The sequence below is a fragment of the Anopheles nili genome, chromosome 3 (genome assembly GCF_943737925.1).
Source record: "Anopheles nili chromosome 3, idAnoNiliSN_F5_01, whole genome shotgun sequence".
Taxonomy (NCBI): Eukaryota; Metazoa; Arthropoda; class Insecta; order Diptera; family Culicidae; genus Anopheles; species Anopheles nili.
Genome location: NC_071292.1, coordinates 58,687,638 through 58,710,734, shown reverse-complemented (window position 1 = coordinate 58,710,734; position 23,097 = coordinate 58,687,638). Strand labels below are relative to the sequence as shown.

Here is a 23,097-nt window from a genome sequence, read left to right as displayed (position 1 = left end):
GTGGGTACGTCCGAACGCAGGGAAAAAGGGAACCATGAGGTCCTTGCGGTGAAGGAGGATCGTCTGTCCGGGACGATGTACACCTTCGAGCCCACAGCCGCACGGAACGCTTGCCTTTTCCAGCCGGGAGGCGTTTGGGGCAGCTGTGGGATGATCTCGCGACAGGACGAATCCGGAGCGTTTGCGTATGTGTGTGTGGGTGTGTGTGTGCGCATAGTTGAAACACGACACTAGCCATACGATGTGAGGATGAGCTTCATGTGAAGTGCTAGTTGCTAGAAGCAGAAGATCAAAATCCTTATTTCACACACATAAACACACACATGCGTGTATAAGCATATAAATAATTATACATACCTATTCATATACATAGCAGCACACCATCGGTTACCGCGTAGCCTGTCGGACTACCGGAACTGCGTAACACTAGCGGTTTAACGGCGTAGTGTAGCAGGCCAAAGGATAGGGCAGGATAACCACGTTGGCAGTAGTGATACACTTCAACCACACCCACAGCAGCAGCCAACGTTCACAATTACGTAGATTTACATACGGATAAACCGGGTGCGTGTAATGAAGGCAGCCAGCTCAAGGCGCAGGTGTGCTGGAAAGGAAACGCTCGTTTCCAGCTCGTTCCAGGTTCCACATGCATCGCTATACACACATAAAATTAGTAGGCATTTAACTAGACCAAAAAAGCTAACGCAACTGTAAGGTAGGGGGAGATGAACACCACCGTACCATTGAAACTAGCTACTTACCAACGGACCGGGTGAGGTGGTTCGCGAGCAATTTACCGCAAAGTTCTACACCAATTTCGAACACGTTTGAGCTATTTGTAGTGGCAAGTGAGTAGTGTTGCATCCCGTAGTGATAATGCTCGAGGGAATGGGTGGAAGGACATCCCGGAAGCAACCCCCATTCAACCCTCTTACAATATGCTCTACTCGCATGCGTAATCACTACGTAATCAGCAATGGCAGCACACTCTGCCGGCAGCATATTTTTATACTACGATAGAGAGACAGTGGGCGAGATATTTAAATGAATCAATAGAAATAGTAAAAGAAGAAATTAATACAAACAAGTACACATGCATACCACATACACACACATCGCCTACAAGGACCGCAACAAATGCAAGTATCAAACACACACACTCAGACACAAACTTGCGTCAAGGAGCAGGTTAAGGCGCCGCGCAAAACGATCGTGCAGCGCTGCGGAACGAGTTGCGGAAGAAAGGATATTTAGCACACAAAATGCACACACACACAAAAAGTAGACAAATTGCGTAAGGAAGTGGGTAGTACGTGAGGAAAAAGTGCTTCAAACCCGGGTTTCGCCTAACGTGGAACAATTTAAGAGCCATCGTGTTTTACTACACTTTTACTGGCCTAGTTTACTCTGGCCCATCCCGATTTTCTGCACAATATAACCGAGGTTTCGTTTCCTTCGTTGTCCTGCTGTCATACGATCAAGTGGGTGTTTTTTTTGTGTTTCTTATGCACTTACCCTGTATTGATCCTCCAAAGGATTCGACTCCATATCTTGTTTTCTAATGCTTCTATTATGCCGAGGACAGAGTGCTAGTTAAAGTAAACCAACAAAGTACACACTGTAGCTGTTATACTGTAATAGCTGAAAAGAAAAATACGATGTTATGATGGTTTCTGTGTATCGCTGAGAAAGTTGAAGGGGTATCAAAGCATTTAACTTAACCATTTGAATTTATATACTTACAAAGCGAACATGTATGCCGCTACCACCAATAACTGCATGTTATGACATATATGATATATATATAAATACGTATTATACATACGGAAGAGATAAAATATATAACACATATTATTCGTACAATAAAACGTAAAATTATATGATATATATATACACACAAACACACACACACAGACAAAGATATATATGACACAAGTTTACAGGAAAGCTATTGTTAGGAAATTTTATAGCAAAAAACATACACAAACTCAAACACTCTTAGCGAAGAATGCAAAGAAAACTACAAGCAACCCAACTTCTGTATTGCCGTTGTTGTTTGATAACAGAAAAGCATACGTTTTCGTCCTTTCCAGCAAAGTGGTCAAACCTCACCAGCGTATGACGTTCATTCGCGGGTTTTCACAGAATAATCGTACCGTTATTGGCACACCGTAGGACTTGCTGCAGACCAAAGGATACGCGATGAAACCGTAGAATATTTCGCTCACACTCCCCAAATACTATTACCACTACTAAAAACATTATAGTGAAGCAAACGTGTTGAATAAAACATTATTATTTATTTTCCAGCCTTTTTTCCAAGTGTGCTTTCCTGATTTTCTTATCAAAGTGCTTGTGAATCCGTTTCGGAAGAGCTACCCTTGTATTGTAAGGATATAATGGGTAATGGTCTGAGCTTGACTATGTTTCACTCTGTGTCACCACAAAGCGCATTCGTTTTATTCGACCCGCTGATATGATGTTATTAACAGAAATAATGTCGAGTCTTGTCAAATATTTTCAGTACGGTTGTAGGGAGGTCTAATCAATAATACCTTTTTCTTTGTTTTGATTTAAGAGAATTAAATAACAAAGAACGCAAAATATCACCGCTATCGGTTACCTTATCGATCGAATTCAACGTATAACGGGCAACAGCTTGTCCTTATATTAGCATCGGTCGGTCAGTCTCATTTATCGCTGGCTCGTTTAACCGATATACGATCGTTATTTACAAAAATATCTCACCGTTCGACCGAATCCATTTAAACAAAACAGTGACGGTTATACCTAAACTATCAAACTACAGTCAATCCTTTACGGAGTATTTCGAACTTCTATCGATTTGTCCCTAGATTCTCACTCATGTGTCTTGCAGGAAATGACTTATTTGCTGCCGGGAATGTACAGTATTCAGATAGAGATTGGCCGATCCACCGTCAAAAATAACAAAATTAGAAAACATGTTATCCTAGACTTCTTAAACTGGGTAGCTAATGCGGCCGCTGGGGCTTGCAACCTTCTAGTCCCCCACTTGTACAGTCTTATTGTGCTCGAAGCTAAAGCCCCTTGCCACACTATAGCTAGAAATGAAATCTTTCTTAGGCTGTCAATTAGTGAAAAAGGCACTTCTTTTCATTTGATTACCTACCAATTATGCTATTAGCAGAGAGCTGTAAATAACTAATAAACTGTGCGGTCGGTTTGTTAGCTGTCGTATTATTTCTTCATAAAATATAATTAAAAATTAAATAATGATAGGAAAATTTTACCAAACTTCTGTAGGACACAAGGCACAGACAAAAGATCCGGTGGAAGCTCGATCGTCGTTACTGGCTCGAATGGCTACCACCTGCGCCCCGGTATCCTATTGCACGCGAAACGGGTGCCTCCTACATTTTCCACTCCTTCAGAAACTTTACCACGCGATTTAGTTCGTTAAGCCAACCTTTGAGGTCGCTTTGGGTATCGGCCGCAAAGAAGTAGCAAGTAACGTTCACGTTATTGGCCGTCCGACACTGTTCGTTGGGGGATGAGGGACGTAAAAGTCCACGACTTTCAGACGAGCAGCCAGCAGTTTCTCCAACGGAGTTCGGGCTCGTCGTCCGTCCGGTGCTCTTGAAGCTACCGATGCCGCTGCTGTTACAACTGGCCGCAGACGCCGCTACACGGGAAGCAAATATTTCCACCTTTAAGGTTCGAGGCCGAGAACAGATCGATCTGTCCGCAAGTCCAATGCGATCGTTAATGCATTTAACCAAATCGATGTACAGTATTGGAATCTGGAGAAAGCATATTGCGTAATCAGCATATACCCTTACAAATGGCACTAGTACTCATTATAAAAACTAAAAATTGAATTAACACCTACCTTTTCCTGGCATTCCTGAGGGTAGTTCCAGAACTCCAGCATGAACCCGTTGATCTTGCACCATCGGCGGTTCCAAGTGATTCCTTCGTTGTCATCCATTTTCTCGCCCACATCCAGAAATCCGCTCATATTCGAACCCTCGAATCGCACCTCACTACGCACGTTCATGCCGATCGTACCCACCATGTTCGAAGTGTACGCCATCGAGTCAAGAGTGAGATATTTGAAGTCCTCCGCGATAAACACCACGCTCTGATCCTCCCTGCGGCACGCTATCGGGTGAAAGTGATCCGGTCTCGAAAATAAACGATCGCCGGTGCCTAGTGGTGACCCAGTATCACTTTCGTCTTCCAGCATTGTCGTCGTATGGGTGTTGTGACTAGTCCGAGCGGTGACATACGTCGCATCCTGTTTTTCTTCTGGACATGCCTCATCCTCATCTTCACCCATGCTCGACGTTAGCAATGTGAAGAAGGTAAGCGTCAAAAAGCCTTGCGATTTGAAACGAGAAAATTCATTATCAAAATCGAAAGTTTTTGTTGGACTTGAGCGGAACGAGAGCATGCGTCCAGCTTCGCGTAATTTCTTCGATGGAGATGGACAGCTGAGTGGGCGTTTCGTATCCTGCAATACGAAAAAAAAAACAAATAAAGCAATGCATATAAGAACTATTTTCTTCTACAATGGACGATTGATTATAATACTGTGCCTAATGTAACCATACCTTGTCTAGATGGTACCGGCTTTCAAAGCTGTAGTTCTTTACGTTCTTGCGCAGCTGCAGGACAAACACTTCCACTCGTATCTCGTAGTTTGCGTCCAGGTTTTGGAATTGGATTGCGCAGTCCCTGATGTATACGCGCCCATTGCTGTGTCGCTCCTTGGCCACCGTAGCCTTAACCTCGTGCTTGTGGGTACACACAACGACGTAAAAATAGTTGTACAGTGTATCGCGAATGGCCGTCTCCTTCAGCGGGAACTCAAAGTTGCTTAACGTTACTGTTCCCACACGCTTGCCCTCTGCCAGTGTCATTCCATTGCTCAGGTAATCGATCTTGTTCAGTTCGTTCCGCACGGTCGTTTCCTTATGTGTCGCAACCAACAGCAAGCGTTCCGCTTCGATCAGCTCGGGAGAACACTCGAATTCGCGCGTGCTACGACAGATCGCGACTGCTTGCTTTAGCTGCTTCCGCGCGTCACCTTGCCGGATGATCTGTTGCATCAGTTCGTTCATGTGCTGGTTGCTAAGCTCCATCATTGAGCTGGTTGTAATGATGCTGTTGCTTCCTTCCGTGAACGAGCGGTACATGTCGTCTGACATATCCTGTTCGTTTTCCGCTTTACGCCGATCAGGACTACGACCATCCTGTCTGTGTGGTGTTTGAGTTGACACAGCACTTCTCGGAGGCGAGTTGGCACATGATGAATTAGTTGAGGATGACTTACTGGCGGGTCTGTCCTCTTGGAGGTAGTTGGCAATACGTTGGCGTTTTTTCTTGATAAAAGATTTGCTCTTGCGGAATGAAGTTCGCAGCTTATCCTTTAGATTGCGCATGACAGCTGTACCGGTACTGGACAATTTGCTACTCGAAGGAGTACTGGTGTTGGGCGAAAAATAGGAAGCCGATAGGCTGTCATCCGGCGCTTGACTTATAAGTTCGGATACGTCTACTGTATCGACAGTAAGGTTACGTTCTACTGGTTTATGGAACACCCGAGTTACGGATGGCGCAAGATCGACCGTGTCGTAACCTTCTTGGTCGAGCAAATTTTCCATGGACGTTGATGCAACGGTGCTCGTGGTATCGAGCGTTCCTATGTCGGAAAGTGTTATGTTGTTGTTGAGCGAATGGACAAGATCATCAATTTCATTATCCTGATACTTTCGTAGAGATTCGAGCTGTGGACGAAAGAATACATCTTTAAATCTGTTCCATTCTCATTTTCCAAACGTTTCCCGTACTTACCTCACTGTCCGTATCGAAACACCCAAGTGGAGCTACACCCTTGCCACCTACTCGAGCCTGCACTGACTTTTGGGAGTTCTTCAAATGATCGAGCCTTCCCTCAGAACTAACACCGTGCCGGTTACTGTTTCCCATAACACGTTCCTCAACGATAATGTCCTGTTCAAAGGCGAATAATTCCTTTTCGTTCTTGTACGGTCCTTTGAATCCCCAATCGACTCCTGGTGATGGTGGCTTTTGTTGAAAACGTTCACTTTCCTTACGAGCATTCAAACGATCTTCTACCCATTCCCGCACGATCAATGGTTCCTCGACAATCGCAGTATCCGGTCGAGATTGTTGCGAGACTTCGTCTTCCCCACTTTCTTCTTCCTGTAAAACCGAAATATCACTGTCATCAGTAGTCTCCCTAACACGATCTGGCCCCGTCAAACGAAGCGAAGAATCTCGACTGAACAGTGAGCGTCGCGTGGTGCTGGCGGCGGTACTTTCGGTAGTGTTAAAGGATGCTCTAACCCTATCGCTACCACCTCCGCCATCACCACAACTACCACTAAACTGTCCAGCATGAGATGCCCCCTGACTACAATGACTGTTTTCCGCTAGCGCAGTATTATACAGACTGCTTGGTTGTTCTTCACGTCCTACAATTGCTTTCTTGCAGGATTGGTCCTGTTGTCGGTGACGAAACTCGACAATTTCTTCCACGGGAAGAGTCCGCCGGATGCTTGGTTTTGTCTGACTTTTACACGTGTTATTTTGTGGTTTACTAACGGGTGTCGATGTGACCGTGGGATCTACAATACCCGACGTTCCGTGGATGCTTGTAAGTGAACGAGCCTTAACCAAGGGCGCTGGGCAGCGTGTTGATTTGCTCTCCACCATGGCGTATAGTATGTTTGGGTTATTATTAACCATCAGATATCGCTTGTTTGTATCTGAGCTAATGAACTCATTCAAAATCGTTTTGTTGCCTTTTGGAGAAATTTCTTGATAGATAGGCTCCCCCTGCCCGCCATGAACATCTACCGCAACACTCGATGGCGATGGGTTCACCGTGAGATTATTAAATTCTTCCCCTTCAATCTTACATCTTATATTGCTTAGAAAATCTCCCATGTTCGCCACATTGTCAAGATTCAAATCGTCATATGACTGAAATTCGCCATGCTTTTGAGCTCCACTACTAGTAGTTGGAGAGATTTGGCCGTTGCCAGCAGTTGAAGACTGCGATGCAAAGCGTAGTATCCTTTTCGGAGATATTTTAAGATTACGCAACGTCTTTAAAAATTTGATCTCGTTCAACTGCTTCCTTGGAGATATCTCAGCATCGGATGACTCTACTGGTTTTGATTGCGGCATTAGTTGAGCAAAGTTGAGACTGCGGACCGATTTACGATTTGTTCCTTCACCACTTCGACGCCGTTTATCAGTGCCCTGATTATGAGCAGCTGAACCATTATAGTTTTCTTTATTTTCTTCGTCCGAACTGTCGGCTGGCCCTTTTGGTTTGGGTTTAGATGTTACAGAGCGAAAATTTAATGGAACAATTTCGTCTTCCCGTTCGATATCAACCACCTCTGAGCGACATGATTTGCACCGCAAATGTACCGGCGTGTAGCCCAGGTGCTTGTGATGCAAGCTGTTCTTTTTCTTCATGGAACTATTACGATTAATGTTTGGATCGTTACATTGAGGCTCACATAGAGATGCAGTACTTACAGCATTAAGCTTTTTGGGTGTTTCAAATTTCTTAATGGCAAAAATCTTCTTCTTCGAAGCTTCGAACAGCGTACGTGTACGTTTCAGTAACGATACCTTGCGGAAAGCGCGTCGTTTTTCAATTTTCCCACCACTGGACACGTTTCCATTTGTTCGGGATGTCGTTCCGCTAACAGCTACCGCCTTGGGACAACATTCGTTGCCGGCCAGAGTTGAATGAACAACCGCTTTCGATATTTTCCGTCTTCGCGGTTCATGGTTGGTACGCCTGGCATCGTCTAAAAAATTTTCCTGCTGCTGTCTACGTCGCTCGAAGATGCCTCCCGTGGTCCGACGACGACGATCCGGTCCCGACAGCTTACGCAGCGCTTCCGGACCATGGCTACGCTCATCGCTAAGAAACTGCTCGATCATACGACGAGTATCAGCCCTTGTCCCATTTCCGACACGGTTGCTCACATCACTTCTACGATGCGGTGTGCTTTTCACATTAGAATCCCTCACGAACCTTTCAAAATCCGTCGAGGACGAATGACGACGAGGTGTTCGTGGTCCATCGACAGTGTCTATGACAAGTTTCGGGCCGAGTGGTTCACGCTTATCACTAGCCACTTGTGAGCTCGATTGTTGTGGCGCAGGTTTAGAGTTTCCCACCTTTATCAGTTTTTTTCGGCTTTCGTCTTCTGAGTAGTGCAACATACTGTACACTTCTGCAGGTATCGATGCATTTTTATCATTTGCAGCTGGCACTGTCCAACCGACACGATGCGTTTTGGTTCGAATTTCGCGTTTCCATCCGATCCCTTTGTCGGATGGATCGCTGTCATCTATATCCTTCCGGGCAGGACAGGATGGGACTGGAAGCGGTGATTCTCTTTTCGGTGAATTCGCAAAAGTACGAGGAGGTTTCTTCGGCCCGCTTGTTTGCAACAAAGAAGAATTCGTAGATGTATCCGACGCATTTGATGGTTTTTGTATTTCCGTTCCTCCATGTAGTTTCTTCAGACGCTTCATCATTAACCGCCCCATGGTTTTACCCGAATAACGTGGTTTACCTTCGAGCTTTCCCACCGATAAAACGGAATCGAACGATTCTTCTCCAGGCGAGACGATATCACATATGACAGAATCGCTGAAGCACTCTTCCGCTACTGGAATGGGAGAAGACGAAGATACTGTCTCTTCCTCCGTCATGTGGCGCTGAATACGATTTATTCCGTAGAGCCGATCAAAGTGGATCGTGGAATCAAGAATTTCATTGCAAAAATTGTCATCGATTATTCGCTGTTGGCGCTGGTGATTCGTTTTTACGTGACGCTTCTTGCTGGAGGCAAAGTGAGATTTCCGTCTTCTTTGAGAATCTTCAGTAGGACTGGTCTTCTCGTCAGGGGAATAGATATTTTCCTTCTCGACGACGGGTTCAACACTACGACGCTCGCCGTTCTTCTTCTGCATCTCCGTGATTTGAGCTTTATTCAGCGTTATGGTTGAAGTGACTTCCCGATGATCTTCCGTCAGCTCTTGCACAATTCGAATCATTGGCTTTTCGCCATCGTTGCACTCCTCAATGCTCTCCACAGTTGATCCACTCGAATCGTGCACTCTGGAGGAGCGCTTTTTCTTTTCCTGTGGAGTAACTGGCTGTGAAGTTGCTTGCTCGTAAAATGATAGAGTTGACTCGTGGAGATCATTGCAGTCATGATATTCCTCCATTTCGGGCGTTTGACAAGTTCTAGAGCTTGTAAATGAACTGCGATGATCCTTCGAACGGCGCTCAGTCTTATTTTTATTTTCACCTTCGTCCATGTGATTTTCGTAATTTTCCGTATCACCTTCCACTGACAAAACTTTCTCGTTACCGAGATTCATTAGCTCCTTGTCAACCCTCTTATTAACAGCGGTGTGGGTGTTTCGTGCATCCAACCGATGCACTTGACGCTCCATTGCCAACTGGCCGGGGTTATCGTTTTTCAATGATTTCCGTTCAGCTACAGTGTTCGACTGAAAATCTACCCCTTGCGGTGGTGTCGAAACGACGATATCTACAGATTTTTCGGCACGTTCTTCTGTTTTGCTATTCCTTAGAGGATTATTATCACATCGGTAGTTTATATTAATGGTAATCAACGTGTTGTGGCCTGACGACTCCTCTGAATGATGTTGCTGTTGCTCTTGGAAGCCAAGTTCTTTCGCCATGGCTTCCTCTAATTCAAAACGATCGATGCTGACCATATCCCGACTGCCTTCGCTGAATGCGGAACTGGTGCGGACACTTCGCCTTCCGCCATTACCACAAACGCTGCTTCCGCTCGTTACGCTAGCACTTTCGAAATCACTCGTTTCCACATCACAAACCGAAGGCGAATCGGGATGCGATTCCATGTACTGTCTCGTCTCACCAGTCTGATGTGTTGGCCTGCTGGGATGCGAGGTCGCAACCTCACCATGTTCGTACTGTTGCACCATCATCTTGACTCTACTGGAGTTTCTTCTGTTAAGGTTATTGTTCCAATCCTTCCCGAACAACGCCTCCAGCTCATCGTTTAGTGAGGCGTCGCGGTCGGTAGCAGGAGCTTTCGGAGTGACACCCTTTATCCGTTCCACCACTTGCGACACATCTCCTTCCTTCGTCAATCTTTCATCTGATGAGGCTGCCGCAATATTTACCTTCCAGTAGTGCGGCTGAAGCGTATCAATCTGTTGTGAAGCAGGCGTTTCTCGAGTGGCTGCTGTCGATACGGATGGTGCTTCCGGGTTTCTCAATAGCTTTTCCGTAACAACGGAACGTTCATCTAAAATGGAGAGATGGAAACAGTTGCTGGTTATTCGAGTGCAGCATGGGGAAAATGTATTTTTCATATAATTCCTTGCTATAGGAGATCGTCTATTCGTGCATGAAAGAAGGGGTTCAAACTTATTTTTAGTACCATTTTGTGCTACATGGAATAAATTGATGTCAGAGGGTTCCATTACACCATGATGTAAAATGGGTAATAAAAAATCAAGTGCCGGACTAAGCGTTTCCTCTGTTGTGGATACCACCCGATCTGTCTCTATTAGCTCAGTAAAGGGGTTAGCTTTGTCCCGCGCCTAGTTCAACACCAAATCCATGACGTTGTTGAGTTGTAGCAGAGACCCGAGGTTGTATTGCCTTAATTGAAACCCATTCAATTTGGGCATATCATTGCACAAGTTGTTCATCTCCCTCCGTCCACGGCCCGCTAAAGCGCGTTGTTTATGTTTAAAAAGAAAAAAGCCAGACAAATATGATAGCAAATGATGCTGGTGCGGGCTCGTTGATGCTGGAACCACATATTGGTGTAGCACACGCGGATAAGGGCACAGAGAAGGGAGGACCAAAGCAGAAAAGAACAAACCTCTCCGAGACACTTGAAGAAGCAAGTGCGCCCTTGGCCGGAGGTAATATCGCACATAAGAAAATGTGACAATATGCTGGGTGTATGTGTGGCTTCAGTTGCACCAATTGTACAAATAAGCGAACATTCAATGCAATCGGGTGTGCTGCTGGAGCACTTTTTTAGGAAGCCAGCCAACGTACAAGGCTTGCTAACGCAACGGCTTTCAATCGAAGAGCAAAAAATAAGAAAAAATATTGAATACGGGTGGGATGCACAACGCCTCGCCATAAAGTGATTTTTTTCGCATTAATTCCAATGAATTGCACACATTTGGAGTGTTGCATTACTGCAATGTGGAGTGTGCCCGCGTTCAATAATAAAATGAGTAGGATGCTATCTGGAGGGCGGAACTGGTTTTTATTTTCTGGAATAACACGCCAATGCGCTGTCGTCTAGGTTCCAACGAAAAGGAGAAACCATCTGGTGGATGTTTTACATTCAATTGCATTTTAAAGCTATGCAATGGTTAAGTGACATTTTCGAAACAAACTTTAACAGTAGCAAATGTGTGCTAAACTTTTTAAAAGTTTAAAAATATGAAATTTTATAGAAATAATATATATTTAAAAGTATTGTATTACTTTGAAACTTATCACATGAGTGTCATTTATACAAAGCAAAATATTGAAAAATAGATATAAATCAGGGTTGTGTAGCAGAAAAAATATCAAAGTTATTAAAAAACCGGCAGATACGCGCGGACACATACCGTTGCCGCATCGTGTCCAATTATGGCCATACAATTTACAATAAAGAATCTTGCATCAGAAAGCGCACTTAATGATAATGTCTCCGACCTCGTGCTTAATATCTTGCCATCAATCGCTAACGTCTTCGATGGTGATGGTGCGCATCGACTTGGCATGCATGCACTTTTCATCAACGCTCGTACAACCCGCTTTTTTGCATTTCTGTCTGCTTCGTTTTTTCCTCTGGACCTAGTTCTCCTCACCTTCCATACCTCTCCGCATCTTATCTTCACGCTTTGACACATTACCATCTTTATTACCATCTCGGAGCGGTCATCTCTGTCCTCACAACAACTCCGTTGCTTCATTGGCAAACAATATTCTTCTCCATCGAGGTGGCCACCAACGAGCATGTAGCATGCAAGCACCTCACCGGGGCCTGCCAACCAATTCCATCTCACTAGCTTTCTTGATCGTTTCATCTTCTTCCCGCTACTCTTTTCAATGTTCGATCGCGTCGCTGTGCCAGGACGCATTCGATTGGCAACCCCTTGGACAGCAACACGTTTTCACATTCTTGCTCAACGCTCAAATCAGGACCATGGGGAACTCTCTCCGTAAAAAGCCTCCCTTATTCTTCCTGAATTGCTCTTTCGCATGCCCTCCTTTTATTCTCGAGTCTCGACAAGCAGAAACTGATTTACGACAAGCTCGCGCGCTATAGTCGGCGTTCAGCAGAAGATCGCGAGCGAATCGTCCAAATTGGCAACCCAAATGGCAATGACCGAGCAGTTCAAGAACTTAATTCAAGCTAAAAAAAAGCTGCTCACGCCTTGCACTTCTGAGCATGGGCATAAATAAAATATGCAAATCCTTTCTGTGTTGCTCGCGAGGATAGGGGCTGGCTCGTTTCTGGGTGGCGTTATGTATTCAAGACTCGTAGTCGCGATAAAGTATTTCAACGGTAGCTTTTTACGAGCTTTGAATCTATTCCAGCGTATGACAATCGTGCTAACGAATCGATGGGCCATCAAAAGCTGATGGACTGATCGGCACCCATCATAGCATCTGTTCGATTTTTTGTGAGCTTTTTGCTATAAAATACTAGAGCAAATACGAGTAATCTAGCTTTGCGATTGTGCCAACACTCTCGAGGTGCTTGCCACAACTGCAAGGATCCAGAAGTTTAAACATGACGGTATCGACGCAACGGCTAAACAAGGAAACAGGTTTGATCGTTCAACCGAGAAAATCCTGTTTTTGCCTCCGCCCAACGCAACAGGTGAATGTTCCTTTTCTCTGCCGAGCCAATGACAAATCTGGCGATCCTGATGCGCAAGCTGGTTCGCAGGAGATCTTTGTGTGTGCTTTTTACGCTTCATCACCATCAAGGAAGAGAATGCGCGAACAGCACAAAATGCACGCGTGATGTTTATGGCCATGCTTGGAATGCTGTGGACCGAAGAGGCCATCGAGATTGTTGACCCTCTACTGTTCAAGGGCCAACGGACGATGGCGGTATGGTGAACAAAATTTGAAAGTAACGAAAATGCGAGGAATTCCGTGCGTTTTTTTTAACCATCGAGAACATGCACTCAAAATATAATACTTTCTCTTTGATGTTGCATTATAATCATCATTCTATCTATTCTCTTTTCAAAGATACATTCCAACTTACATAATTTTAAATTAAACTAACAGACAAATTTGAGTATTTATTTTTAAACTAAAGTACAATTTAATTATGGCACATCCTTTTACGCGACGATTGGAGAAACAGTCGCTGCTTCGTTCGTATCATCGCACTTTCCAAAAACGACGGAACCGGACCAACCGGACTATTCCGACCGCGAGGATAACGACGTGGCATTCAAGTTATCAAGGACTGGAGGTTGAATTCTCCCTCCCACCTAACTGGCCTCTTGCTGTTTTTCATACATCGTCCACAACCTGCGAACATGCCTGGACACCTCGCAACCGAAACTGGCCAAACCAGTAATGGCCGTCCACACGCGAACGAGAAGCAATAATCGGCACAAAATGCAAAGATAAACAATGAAAGTTGTTCCAGGGCGAAGATAAATAATGTGCTGGAAGAGAAATTATCTTCTCCCGCGTGTTGTTGGTCGCTCTTCTCGACAGCTTTTAACGTTGCACGTCCAAGAATAGTAAGATGAAAACCGGCTTTTCGCCAAGAACGTCACCAACTATCCAGAGGTCTCCGAAAGCAAGAGGAAAACGCGATCAAGAACAAGCTTTTTCCTTCACGAATTCCTTCTGCATCTTTTTCCCGCCGGTTGGCGAACCACTACGCTACGCGAAATGTTCAGATTCAGGAGAGCGATGCATACACCATTAAATGTTATAGTCGCAGGGGCAGATATAAAAGTGGTTGGCAATTTATTATACGGATCAGCTCGCTACGTATCACAGCGAATTAAGAAACACTTCAAACTGGTTTTATCATTCCTTTGCTGTTGGCAATAAAATCGCACAAATTAGCGCGAGATGCAACATGTGGGTATAGTAACAAAAAATCCGCAAATTAGCAGTCGCCCAAATCGGTGACTTCAATGCCAGTAGAGACGGGCAAAGTAATTTCCTAAATTAGTTGCGAAAGTACATTAATCGACCTTTACTCTCTATCTTTTACAAACCAAGTGTAGTCTCTCTCATGTTTGTGTGTCTATTAGAGAGAGACAGAGAAAAAAAAAAGAGAAAGACAGAGAAACGTTTTTCTTCCTTTGATTTTTACTGATCAACGGCGCCGATAAATCAATTTAACCCCCATTTGTTCGCGTCTCTATCGCATTGTAAGCCTCCGTGCGCATCATCTATCTACGGATGATCACGGATTAGCATCGTGCTTTCCGTCAGCATCTTCCTCTAGGAACAAGCCGCTGACTTTGCCTCACTTATCCTTCTCTATTTCCCCGCCAAACTGGCGATCTCCGCCTGGAGCGAGTCATTACAAGACAGGTTTCTTATTTGCGTTCTCCAGATAAAAGAGCATCGAAATACGATCGAAGATTAACTGTTCCGCTTGGGGTGGCGAGGAAAATTTCATAAGCCCGGCGCTTCCACGAGGTGAAACTTTCATAAAACAAGCGTTACTCGAGGCAATTCATCTAACGCCTGGGGTTTGGTGAGCGCGAAGGAGAGACGATAGAGATATAAGAAAACAATTGCGGCCAAGATTGTTGCTATTATTATCAAATTAGCACCAGCAGGTTATAGGAGGCCTGTGGCTTCCGTATTGAACAAAGGAAGCGTACTCGAAACGGAATGCGGCCAAGCGAGTCATCGCCATCGATCCATAACCATGGCAGGTCAAACGAATCATCTCTGGTTACACTGAGCGACGTTCGAAGCCATATGGTACGGTTAGATATAATTTTGTTATTCGATTGGAGTATCAGTGGTATATGAAACTGGTAACACGTGTTTTGTTTTGTTATATGAAACTTTTAACACGTGACATGTCGTGTTTCTAACTTGTTTTTAGTATTGAAATGCGCCACATGACTAAATGACTTTTTTTTTCTTTTTTATAAGATATAATTTTCCATCAATCCGAGGAAACAGAAAAATGAACCTTTAGCTTATTTTTTGTTGAACGTTTTTCAATCAACAACGATGCGGTACATCAAACCATCTCTGAAAGTGGATATAAAAAAACGCTAAAGCAAATGGGGCAAAAATTTGGCGCATCCAATTTTCATTTCATGATGTTTCGATGGTGTACTCTACCGATTTCTTTTCGCATCATTATACTTTCAAGCAAACCCTCTGATTTCCGCTCCGAAACGGCAGCAAAAAGACGAATGGCCATTTCCCGTACACTTTTCTGAAGCAATGCCCATCTGAAGTGTAATTAAAACCAAGTCTTGCCCCACCGGCCTGGCGTAGGCATTCGCATTTCAATTGAGTCTGACCCAATCGCGTTCACCTTTGCCTCAAGACCTAGAGGACCTTTGGCCAGCAGATCCGGGGTGAAGGCTATGAATAAGATCCGATCCTTATGGGCCCCATACCAAGTAGCAAAAGGGATCTTTTTATCGTCGGCATCATCAGCAACGTTCAACACCACACAGACCCTTTTTTTGTAAGGTTTTTCTTTATCTAACAGTTCGGGAGCTTCTGGTTTCTGTTTCCCGTTTGTTTTGGAGCGGAAGAAATAATAATATTTAGCCAGACCCGGAGCAGCAGGTACGCTCGATCACCTTCAAACGCCCTGGTTCGTGGAGAAGAAGGGGCGAAATTATTTTCAAAATACAAGCCACCGTGCATTAGCGCGTAAGAAGAAGTAGCCATCAAAACTTACATAAACCACACCACGCCACTCCAAATTTACGAGAGCGGTTGGTACAGGGAGGCGCGTGGGTTTTACAATGCCCATTAAATACAATGATACCTACTTCTTCCGTCTGGTGCCGTATTCTTCTGCCTATGCTTATGCTCCTATGAGCTGAGCCACAACTCGGACGCCACTGGGTTCGATTCGCCCATCCGGCGGCAGCTTTAGGCGTCTGGTTTTCGTCGATCACACCCGACGAGAGATCGTAAAAAACACACCCCATATCAGAATCGAGCACGGGAAGGCGGAAGTGAACCAAACTCCGTTCTCAAGTGGATCCGCCACGGAACACCGAAGGGTTAGAGGCTTCTTACAACATCCAAAAACGTGCTTCCCGCTGGTCATGGCAAGCCGGAAGTAATGAATGCGAAGCGGGGGCAAAACGAACCGAGGGAGAAATGATAAGGTTTCGATGGTTGGTTTGCCCAAAAGGGCGTCAACAGTGCCGCCCATTGTGAAATCCAGTACCCGGTGAGGATGGACAGCATTCGGAACAAGGAGCCTTTCATAAGTGAAGTGGTTGCTCTAGTTAAGGAAAAAAACATATTATGCACTTGAAATACAAAACGCCGCCATAGCAGTCTGCTTGCAGCAGCAGGTAGAAGCAAAGGGAGATAAATTATGAGAAATTTTAAATGGGAAGAGATGCACGAAAAAAAAATAATTGCCATCAATCTGTAAAAACTATTTTGTTGAGTAATGATCGTTTTTCGATGGCTACCGAAGAAACAAGATCAACCCAAACCAGTACACATTCATGCGTTTTTTTTAGATTAACCCAAGATCTTTCTTATCGATGCAGTTGCAAGGAAGAAAAACAGATTTGTGGGAAAAAGTACAGCTTCATGGTTATCAACATTTCTTGACACTTGTCCCGCTTGGCATTCGATTAATTAATGGTTATTTAGTTTCCTTCTCAACGAACCTTTGGAAGAAACGACCTGCCGATAAATGGAAGCACAGACCGCAAACTTGGCTCGTTGAGAGGACCATAAAGGTTTGGCACTTGAGGAAAGGGACAAGAAAGCCACTATAAAGAAGGGACCGTATCGGTCAACCCGGGACACAAACAAATATATCCATCTTTAGCGAATACTTCCCTGTAAAAGAAGGACCGCAATTAAATTCCCCTTCCAAGTCGGACGAAACAACCTGCATAAGGAAGCGGACAGATCAGAACCAACAAACCGGCTCACGCGTGAAACCTGAAGCAACTGCCGTACAAGGAAATGCAGCTTTAAACCCATTTAAGGACAACGACGCTCAACCCGAAATATGTCCATCATGAGAGAAGGAGACGACAGCCCAGACGTGTCGTCTGTTGCTTCACGTTATTTGCAAAACAAACAATCCGTTGGGAGAGATTTTTTTTGCTCCAATAAAAGCCGGCCGAGAATCAATGCCGGTTTTTACCGGTCTTTCTTAGAGCCGGCTTTACCTCGGGACAGCCTCACGATGGCTGTGCGTGGGAAGCAGTTCAAAAACCAACCCACGGTGTGATTGGCTGGATAATCGTTCGAACTTGAAACCACCGCAGCTTAGGAGGCTCGTCTATGACGTCCGCATCGCCGGTCATTGAACACGGGGGCGCGTGCACGTTTTCATATCGTGCGGAAACGTCACTCCGGCGTAAGGAAATCCCACGCTTCTTGGGGCAGAGAAGCCCCCTAAGGCTCCGTTGGGCAACGTACCCGGAGTTTCTGTCACACTATCGGTAGCAGACGGTTTGACGCTCGTTATTTCTCCATCCGTGGAAGCGATTTCAGTTTCTTATCTTCACGAGCCTGTAAATCGAACCGTGTCGTAAGGTGTCTGAAGCGAATTGAACACCAGAAGCGTGCCGAATTGGGCAATAATATTTGCAATCAAATGCCTCACAGGTTGAAAGGCGTTTTGTGTTGTTGATTTTCCATCATGTGATGGTATTTCTGTTTGTTTTGTTGGGATAGGTCGTAAAACGACTCTATTGAAAGTACGCAAATAACGCACATCTTATCAACGTTACGGGGGAAAAACTGTTACGCCTAGTGTTACACAGTATTAAGGTTAAGCGTTTACCTACGATCGATTTATCATGCATCACGATCTATTAAGCCCATATAAATATAGTCGTCGGACATTTTTGTACCCATGCTACGATGCATGCTTGCTTCGTAAATAAAAAAAAACTCCCGAGACGAGAAGCCAAGAAGCGGTGGTGTTTGCTGGTAAGTTTTCAAATATCCATGGAAAAGGCAAAATAAACATTCCCAGCAAATACAACTAATACAAGCTCCAGCGCACGGTTTGGGGAAAATGTGTAACAGGTCCGGTGAAACGTTCAAAACGCGTTCACCCCACGTGGTATTATCGCGTGTAAACACGACCTAAGGAGCAAGCGAACCAAAAAGTAAATGCTGCCGCACGCCGCGCTTTGTCACTAATAATCTAAGCAAATATACAGAGTAAGAAGGAACCGAAATGGAGGCGAGACAGAAAAAAAGGGAAGGCCGACGATGGTTCATCTTTAGAAATCCACTGGCTCGAAGGGTGGCTTTGCTGACCAGTCGAAAAAATACCATTCAAGTAACGAAACTGGAGCACAACTTATCAGCAGCCGGTAGAGCAGAGGGCTTAAAGGTGGGGCAAACGGCTCCACGGCTACATCGGGAAGGTTGAAAGTTGTAAACCGCCATCTCGTTCACCATTAGCGCTTTTTGTCATTATCAAGGGTGTTTTTTTGCCTTTAGTTTACTTAACGTTTGGTCGGAAGGCAGCATAGATCCTGAAGTTCGTCAGGCGTAGAAGCGTCGTACGATCGTGCAGCCCAAATTGATTAGGCACACAGAAGTGTTGAGCCAAATGATTACCTATTCCGGCGCCAGTGCTACGACAGTGTGGCGCAAGATTTAGCAGCGTTTGCGCCTAACGAAAAGCCACTCGACCGTTGCCGACCCTGCGCCAGAGGCCATGTGGTGTCACGCGGGAACGACGACTTCGCTCGTTCCGGTGGGGTTTATACACTTGTGTTATCAGTCGGACAGTTAAACCTCGCCCAAGTCCTACTTGCGTATGTTTACGCCCCAAGGGTTGGCGGGCACGAGCCTCTACAAGAGTCTGTCGTAGACCTGCGAAATACTGGCCGATCTTAATCTGCGAGCAGCGTACGGGAAAACTTTCGACCGGTTTGACGTGTGCCGACCAAGTCAAGTGCCACTTAAGCTAATTTACGAACATAGTCCATGGAGAAACGCTACAGTTATGGACGGAAGAAAATGAACCCCATATACCTTTATGGTGGACGTAAGTTTTGTTTTTAAAATCATTAAGTTATTCAACTTAAATGACAATAAATGACATTTAATAGTGGGATAAATTTTTGTCTAATCAAACTTGATTTATTCATTATTTGATACCCACAATCCCCTTAACCATTGTCACAACAGTAATGACTTTTGAAATGAAAATTTATCTCAAAACAAAGCCTCATGAGGGCTAAAATGACACACTCATTGTTGCCTCGAGCACAAATGTTGCCTTGTAGCTATTCAGACTCAATCTGGCCGAGACAACCTGACAAACTACTGGTCGTTTTCGCGGAAGCTGTTTCGTCGAGCTGGCACGAGAGACAATAAGCAGCAAACCCATTTGCGCACTATGACGACCATGGCGGCAAGCGGCCTACCCCACACCCAGACACCCCGTTGGCAAAACACTTCGAGCTTGCAGCGATTAACCCCTTTCTCTCTGTGCCACCTCGCGCCACTTTATGAGCATAAGCCCCCAAGCACGATGTGTAATTTTAACGGCTAGCCAGGTCCTTCGTCTCGAGCGACCAAGAAGCAGGCAAGTCTGGTTGTTATTGCAGCAAGCGTAAAGGAGAGACCACGCAAGCAACACAGTACATACGTCCTCATTTCGCTCGGGTCGAGTGGTTTCACGTGGCCCATGCCAACCTTGAGGTTCCGCTGAGCTTTCTCGAAATTATGCGCCCGATTACATATGCACACGGTGTCGGCGGGTTCGAGACACCGAGCGGTTGTGATGACGTTGGCCACAACGTGGTGTGGACAAACGCTGGCTGGCTGGCGTGTGATGCGTTGGGCGGAAGAAATTCGAAAGAAAACAAGACCACGTCAACCACGAATTTGATCCACCGGTTTTCTGGACGCGTGGGGCCTCTGAAGAGGGTGGCCAAGGGATGGTGGCTCGGCGAAACATGTCTGAAAGGCAAACTGCAAAATAAACACGTGCCTTTGCTTCCGTCGCGCTCAACATTTAACCGGTTAGCTTTTGCTTGTCGATTGGCCGAGGCATCAACAATGTGGCCTTTACTGAGCGTAAATCAATAGCGGTTTGTGGTTTCTTTTGTTTCTTTTTGTTTAAATCATCACCTCAGTCTGGACTGAATATTCGCAACGCATCTTTCAAGCAGTGCTTATTGCTAACCGCAAACTTTTTGAGCTTCCAAGTGTACACGTTTTTGCATGTGCACCTTATCAGCCTCAACAAAGTCAACGTGAGTATCAAAAAGACGAATAAATCAACACGCATTGTCAGCGCAAATAAATAACCGCCAGCGAAAAAAAACGCCTCGCAACGTGCGTAGATGCAATCAACCTTGAAATTGAAGTCAATTCCATTTGTTTTTGGGGACGTAAGCAAAATACAAACAACACCAAGTAGTTCATTGATTGCGGCGACAACGCAGGATAGTTAGAAGCAATTATTGATGCACACCAAAGAAGTGGTTTGAGACGGCAACATTTGCCTGGTGTCAAAAAAAACTTCAACCCCAAATAAGATTTGATTTGGAAGCGATGCTTTTGGAAGCGCATCAAGAAACGCGTGACGCTAATCTACGTCGGTTGGAGCATAAAAAACATGATAAGGCAACCTAAGACGTGCAGCTTCTTGCATTCTACGTTATGGTGGTCCTGTGAGCCTCACTTACCGGTATCAAATTTGAGATTACTGAACAGCAGTGACCGATGAACGGAGTCAAGCGTATCGAGTATGGCCGGATTCTGCAAGTAGCGTGTCCGATCCTCGGCGAGTTCTGCAGACTCGTGGTTGTTGGAAATGGTGCTGGGAACGTTTGTGTCGGTTCCTTGCAATTCGCTGGCGTACTTGCTCGTCTGCTCCGTCGAGATGGGTTGCCGGTCGAATAGAAACGGGCAAAAAAGCACCAGCACCGTGGGACGACCATGAAAAAGAAAGAAAAGGAATAGAGAGATAAAGTAAAGTAAATGAAGTTCATATTGCGGCATGGAACCATATCGATCGGACGTAAGCGCAGGCCGGGAAGCGAAGTAAAACCGGATTTAAGAAGTAAAACCGCAATAAAACCGATTCTATGTACGAAACCATGTGCAGCCTAAAGGTAAATGCCCATCAAATAAGGCGCGTTTAATGCACGCGTCTATTAGAATACTCTATTCGACGATCTATTAGAATACTCGCGCGCTTTTTTGGACAACTTTTAGTTTCTTAGCTTCTCAAAATGTTCGTAATTTACGTGAAATGTATGGAATTCCTTTTCTAAATACTGGCTAGGAAGAACAACAAGCTAACACTGAGCAAACGCATTCCCAGCATGCCTACTAGGATGCAGCGTATTAACATTCCATGTTTACATTGGTCCCAAAACCGGACCCACTTTCTCGTCCTATTCCAGACCGTTGTCCTTCGCCTTCCCGACGCGGCGGTCGTACACAACCGCCCCGAACGGCTAAAGGATTAATTTGCTACGCTCTCGGTACCGAAGGAGTATGGTTTGGTGTTTTAAAAATGAGATGACACTTACGGTTTCTTTCGTCCGTCGTCGCAGAAAAGCAGCCATGAAGAAGAACAAAATGGTCGAGTAACTATGCGGGATACTTTGGAGGGAAACAATTCACACACAACGAAGGAAGCGGGACAACACGAGGATACTGCTGTCTTACTACGCGTCCACTGGTACCACCGTACATAGCACACTACCGGCTCCTGTGGCGTCGGTTCTGTGCCTTTATATTTTTTCTTTTTTTTAATCCAAAACGTTCACCACGGGTGACGTACTTGAAGACGGAGAAGACGCCACAAACATTCAACAATTGCTAATGGGACGATCACACGGTGAATGGAAAAGCAACTACGGTTGATTCACAGGACGCTCAAACACATGCGACATGCGAATGGCACACAAAGGCCAACACGTCGTCGCCTACTACTCTGGATACGATGAGCACGAACAATGCATAAATACGCCGCTTCGATTCACCGGTCACTTTGATTCTGCGAATGTTAAAAACCCGCTGCCGATTTCGCGTATGAATGGCGATCACTTCCCATTCCGTTTCTTCGGTTATTCGTTTGGTTAGACTTTTAAAGGGACTAATCCCCCTGACGATTCACTACCGCACACCCTTTTAAATGGACTGTCCGATTCACAAAACGCAATGCCGAAAAAGGCAACGAAAGCAAAGCAAAAGGTAGATTGCGCGCGCGTTTTCTCCGGCGGCAGCCGGCACTCGGAACGTACGTGCTGCTTCGTCTAGAGTTCAGAGAGATCTGAATGAGATGCAAGATTCACCGTCTTGAACAACCTAACCGCAAAGGCAAGCGTTGGTTGCATCTCGCAATTCGCGTACTGGAGGCGGAACTCGTATATTTCTAGTGCTACAGGCCGCATGTAAAGCCTAGTGGGTTTCCCGTTGAGTTGTTGCAGTAAATAACGTGGTAGTAACGAAAATTAACCTAAAATAACCGCGTTTAGGACTCGTTGTTATTACATTAGCACCAATATCACTCGTCGGTTCATTGATCACACTTTTATGGTTATGGTATGTCGAGTTGGTAAGATGGCTTGTTTGATAAGCTTCAAAGTTAAGGCACTTTTAGAAAAGCACGTAAATCGTTTAAAGATTGAATTTTAGTTAACAATTTGTCCCAGTGTTTGCGACAGTAACGTTCCTTCAGCTATGGCCGTTGATGATATGAACAGTTATTTCCTATTTGTAGCTTGGCAACACTGCCTGACAAAATACTGAATTAGAGGTTAGGCCAATCGAATGGGTGACATTTTTCCTGAAAAATTAATTTGAACAAAAAT

At 45.0% G+C, this 23,097-nt stretch overlaps 1 protein-coding gene across 1 annotated transcript; it reads right to left on the bottom strand.

The window, feature by feature from the left end:
• Window positions 1-3,356: 3,356 nt before the first annotated feature.
• On the bottom strand, window positions 3,357-21,846 carry LOC128725917 (uncharacterized). The gene is made up of 10 exons (XM_053819691.1): window positions 21,811-21,846; window positions 20,959-21,145; window positions 17,328-17,343; window positions 16,083-16,115; window positions 12,913-12,932; window positions 6,547-10,307; window positions 5,839-6,495; window positions 4,596-5,771; window positions 3,872-4,495; window positions 3,357-3,782 (listed from the first exon to the last, which is right to left on the bottom strand). The coding sequence occupies exons 1-10, from the start codon at window positions 21,844-21,846 to the stop codon at window positions 3,393-3,395; spliced, it is 6,900 nt and encodes a 2,299-aa protein (XP_053675666.1). The 3' UTR covers window positions 3,357-3,392.
• Window positions 21,847-23,097: the final 1,251 nt, after the last annotated feature.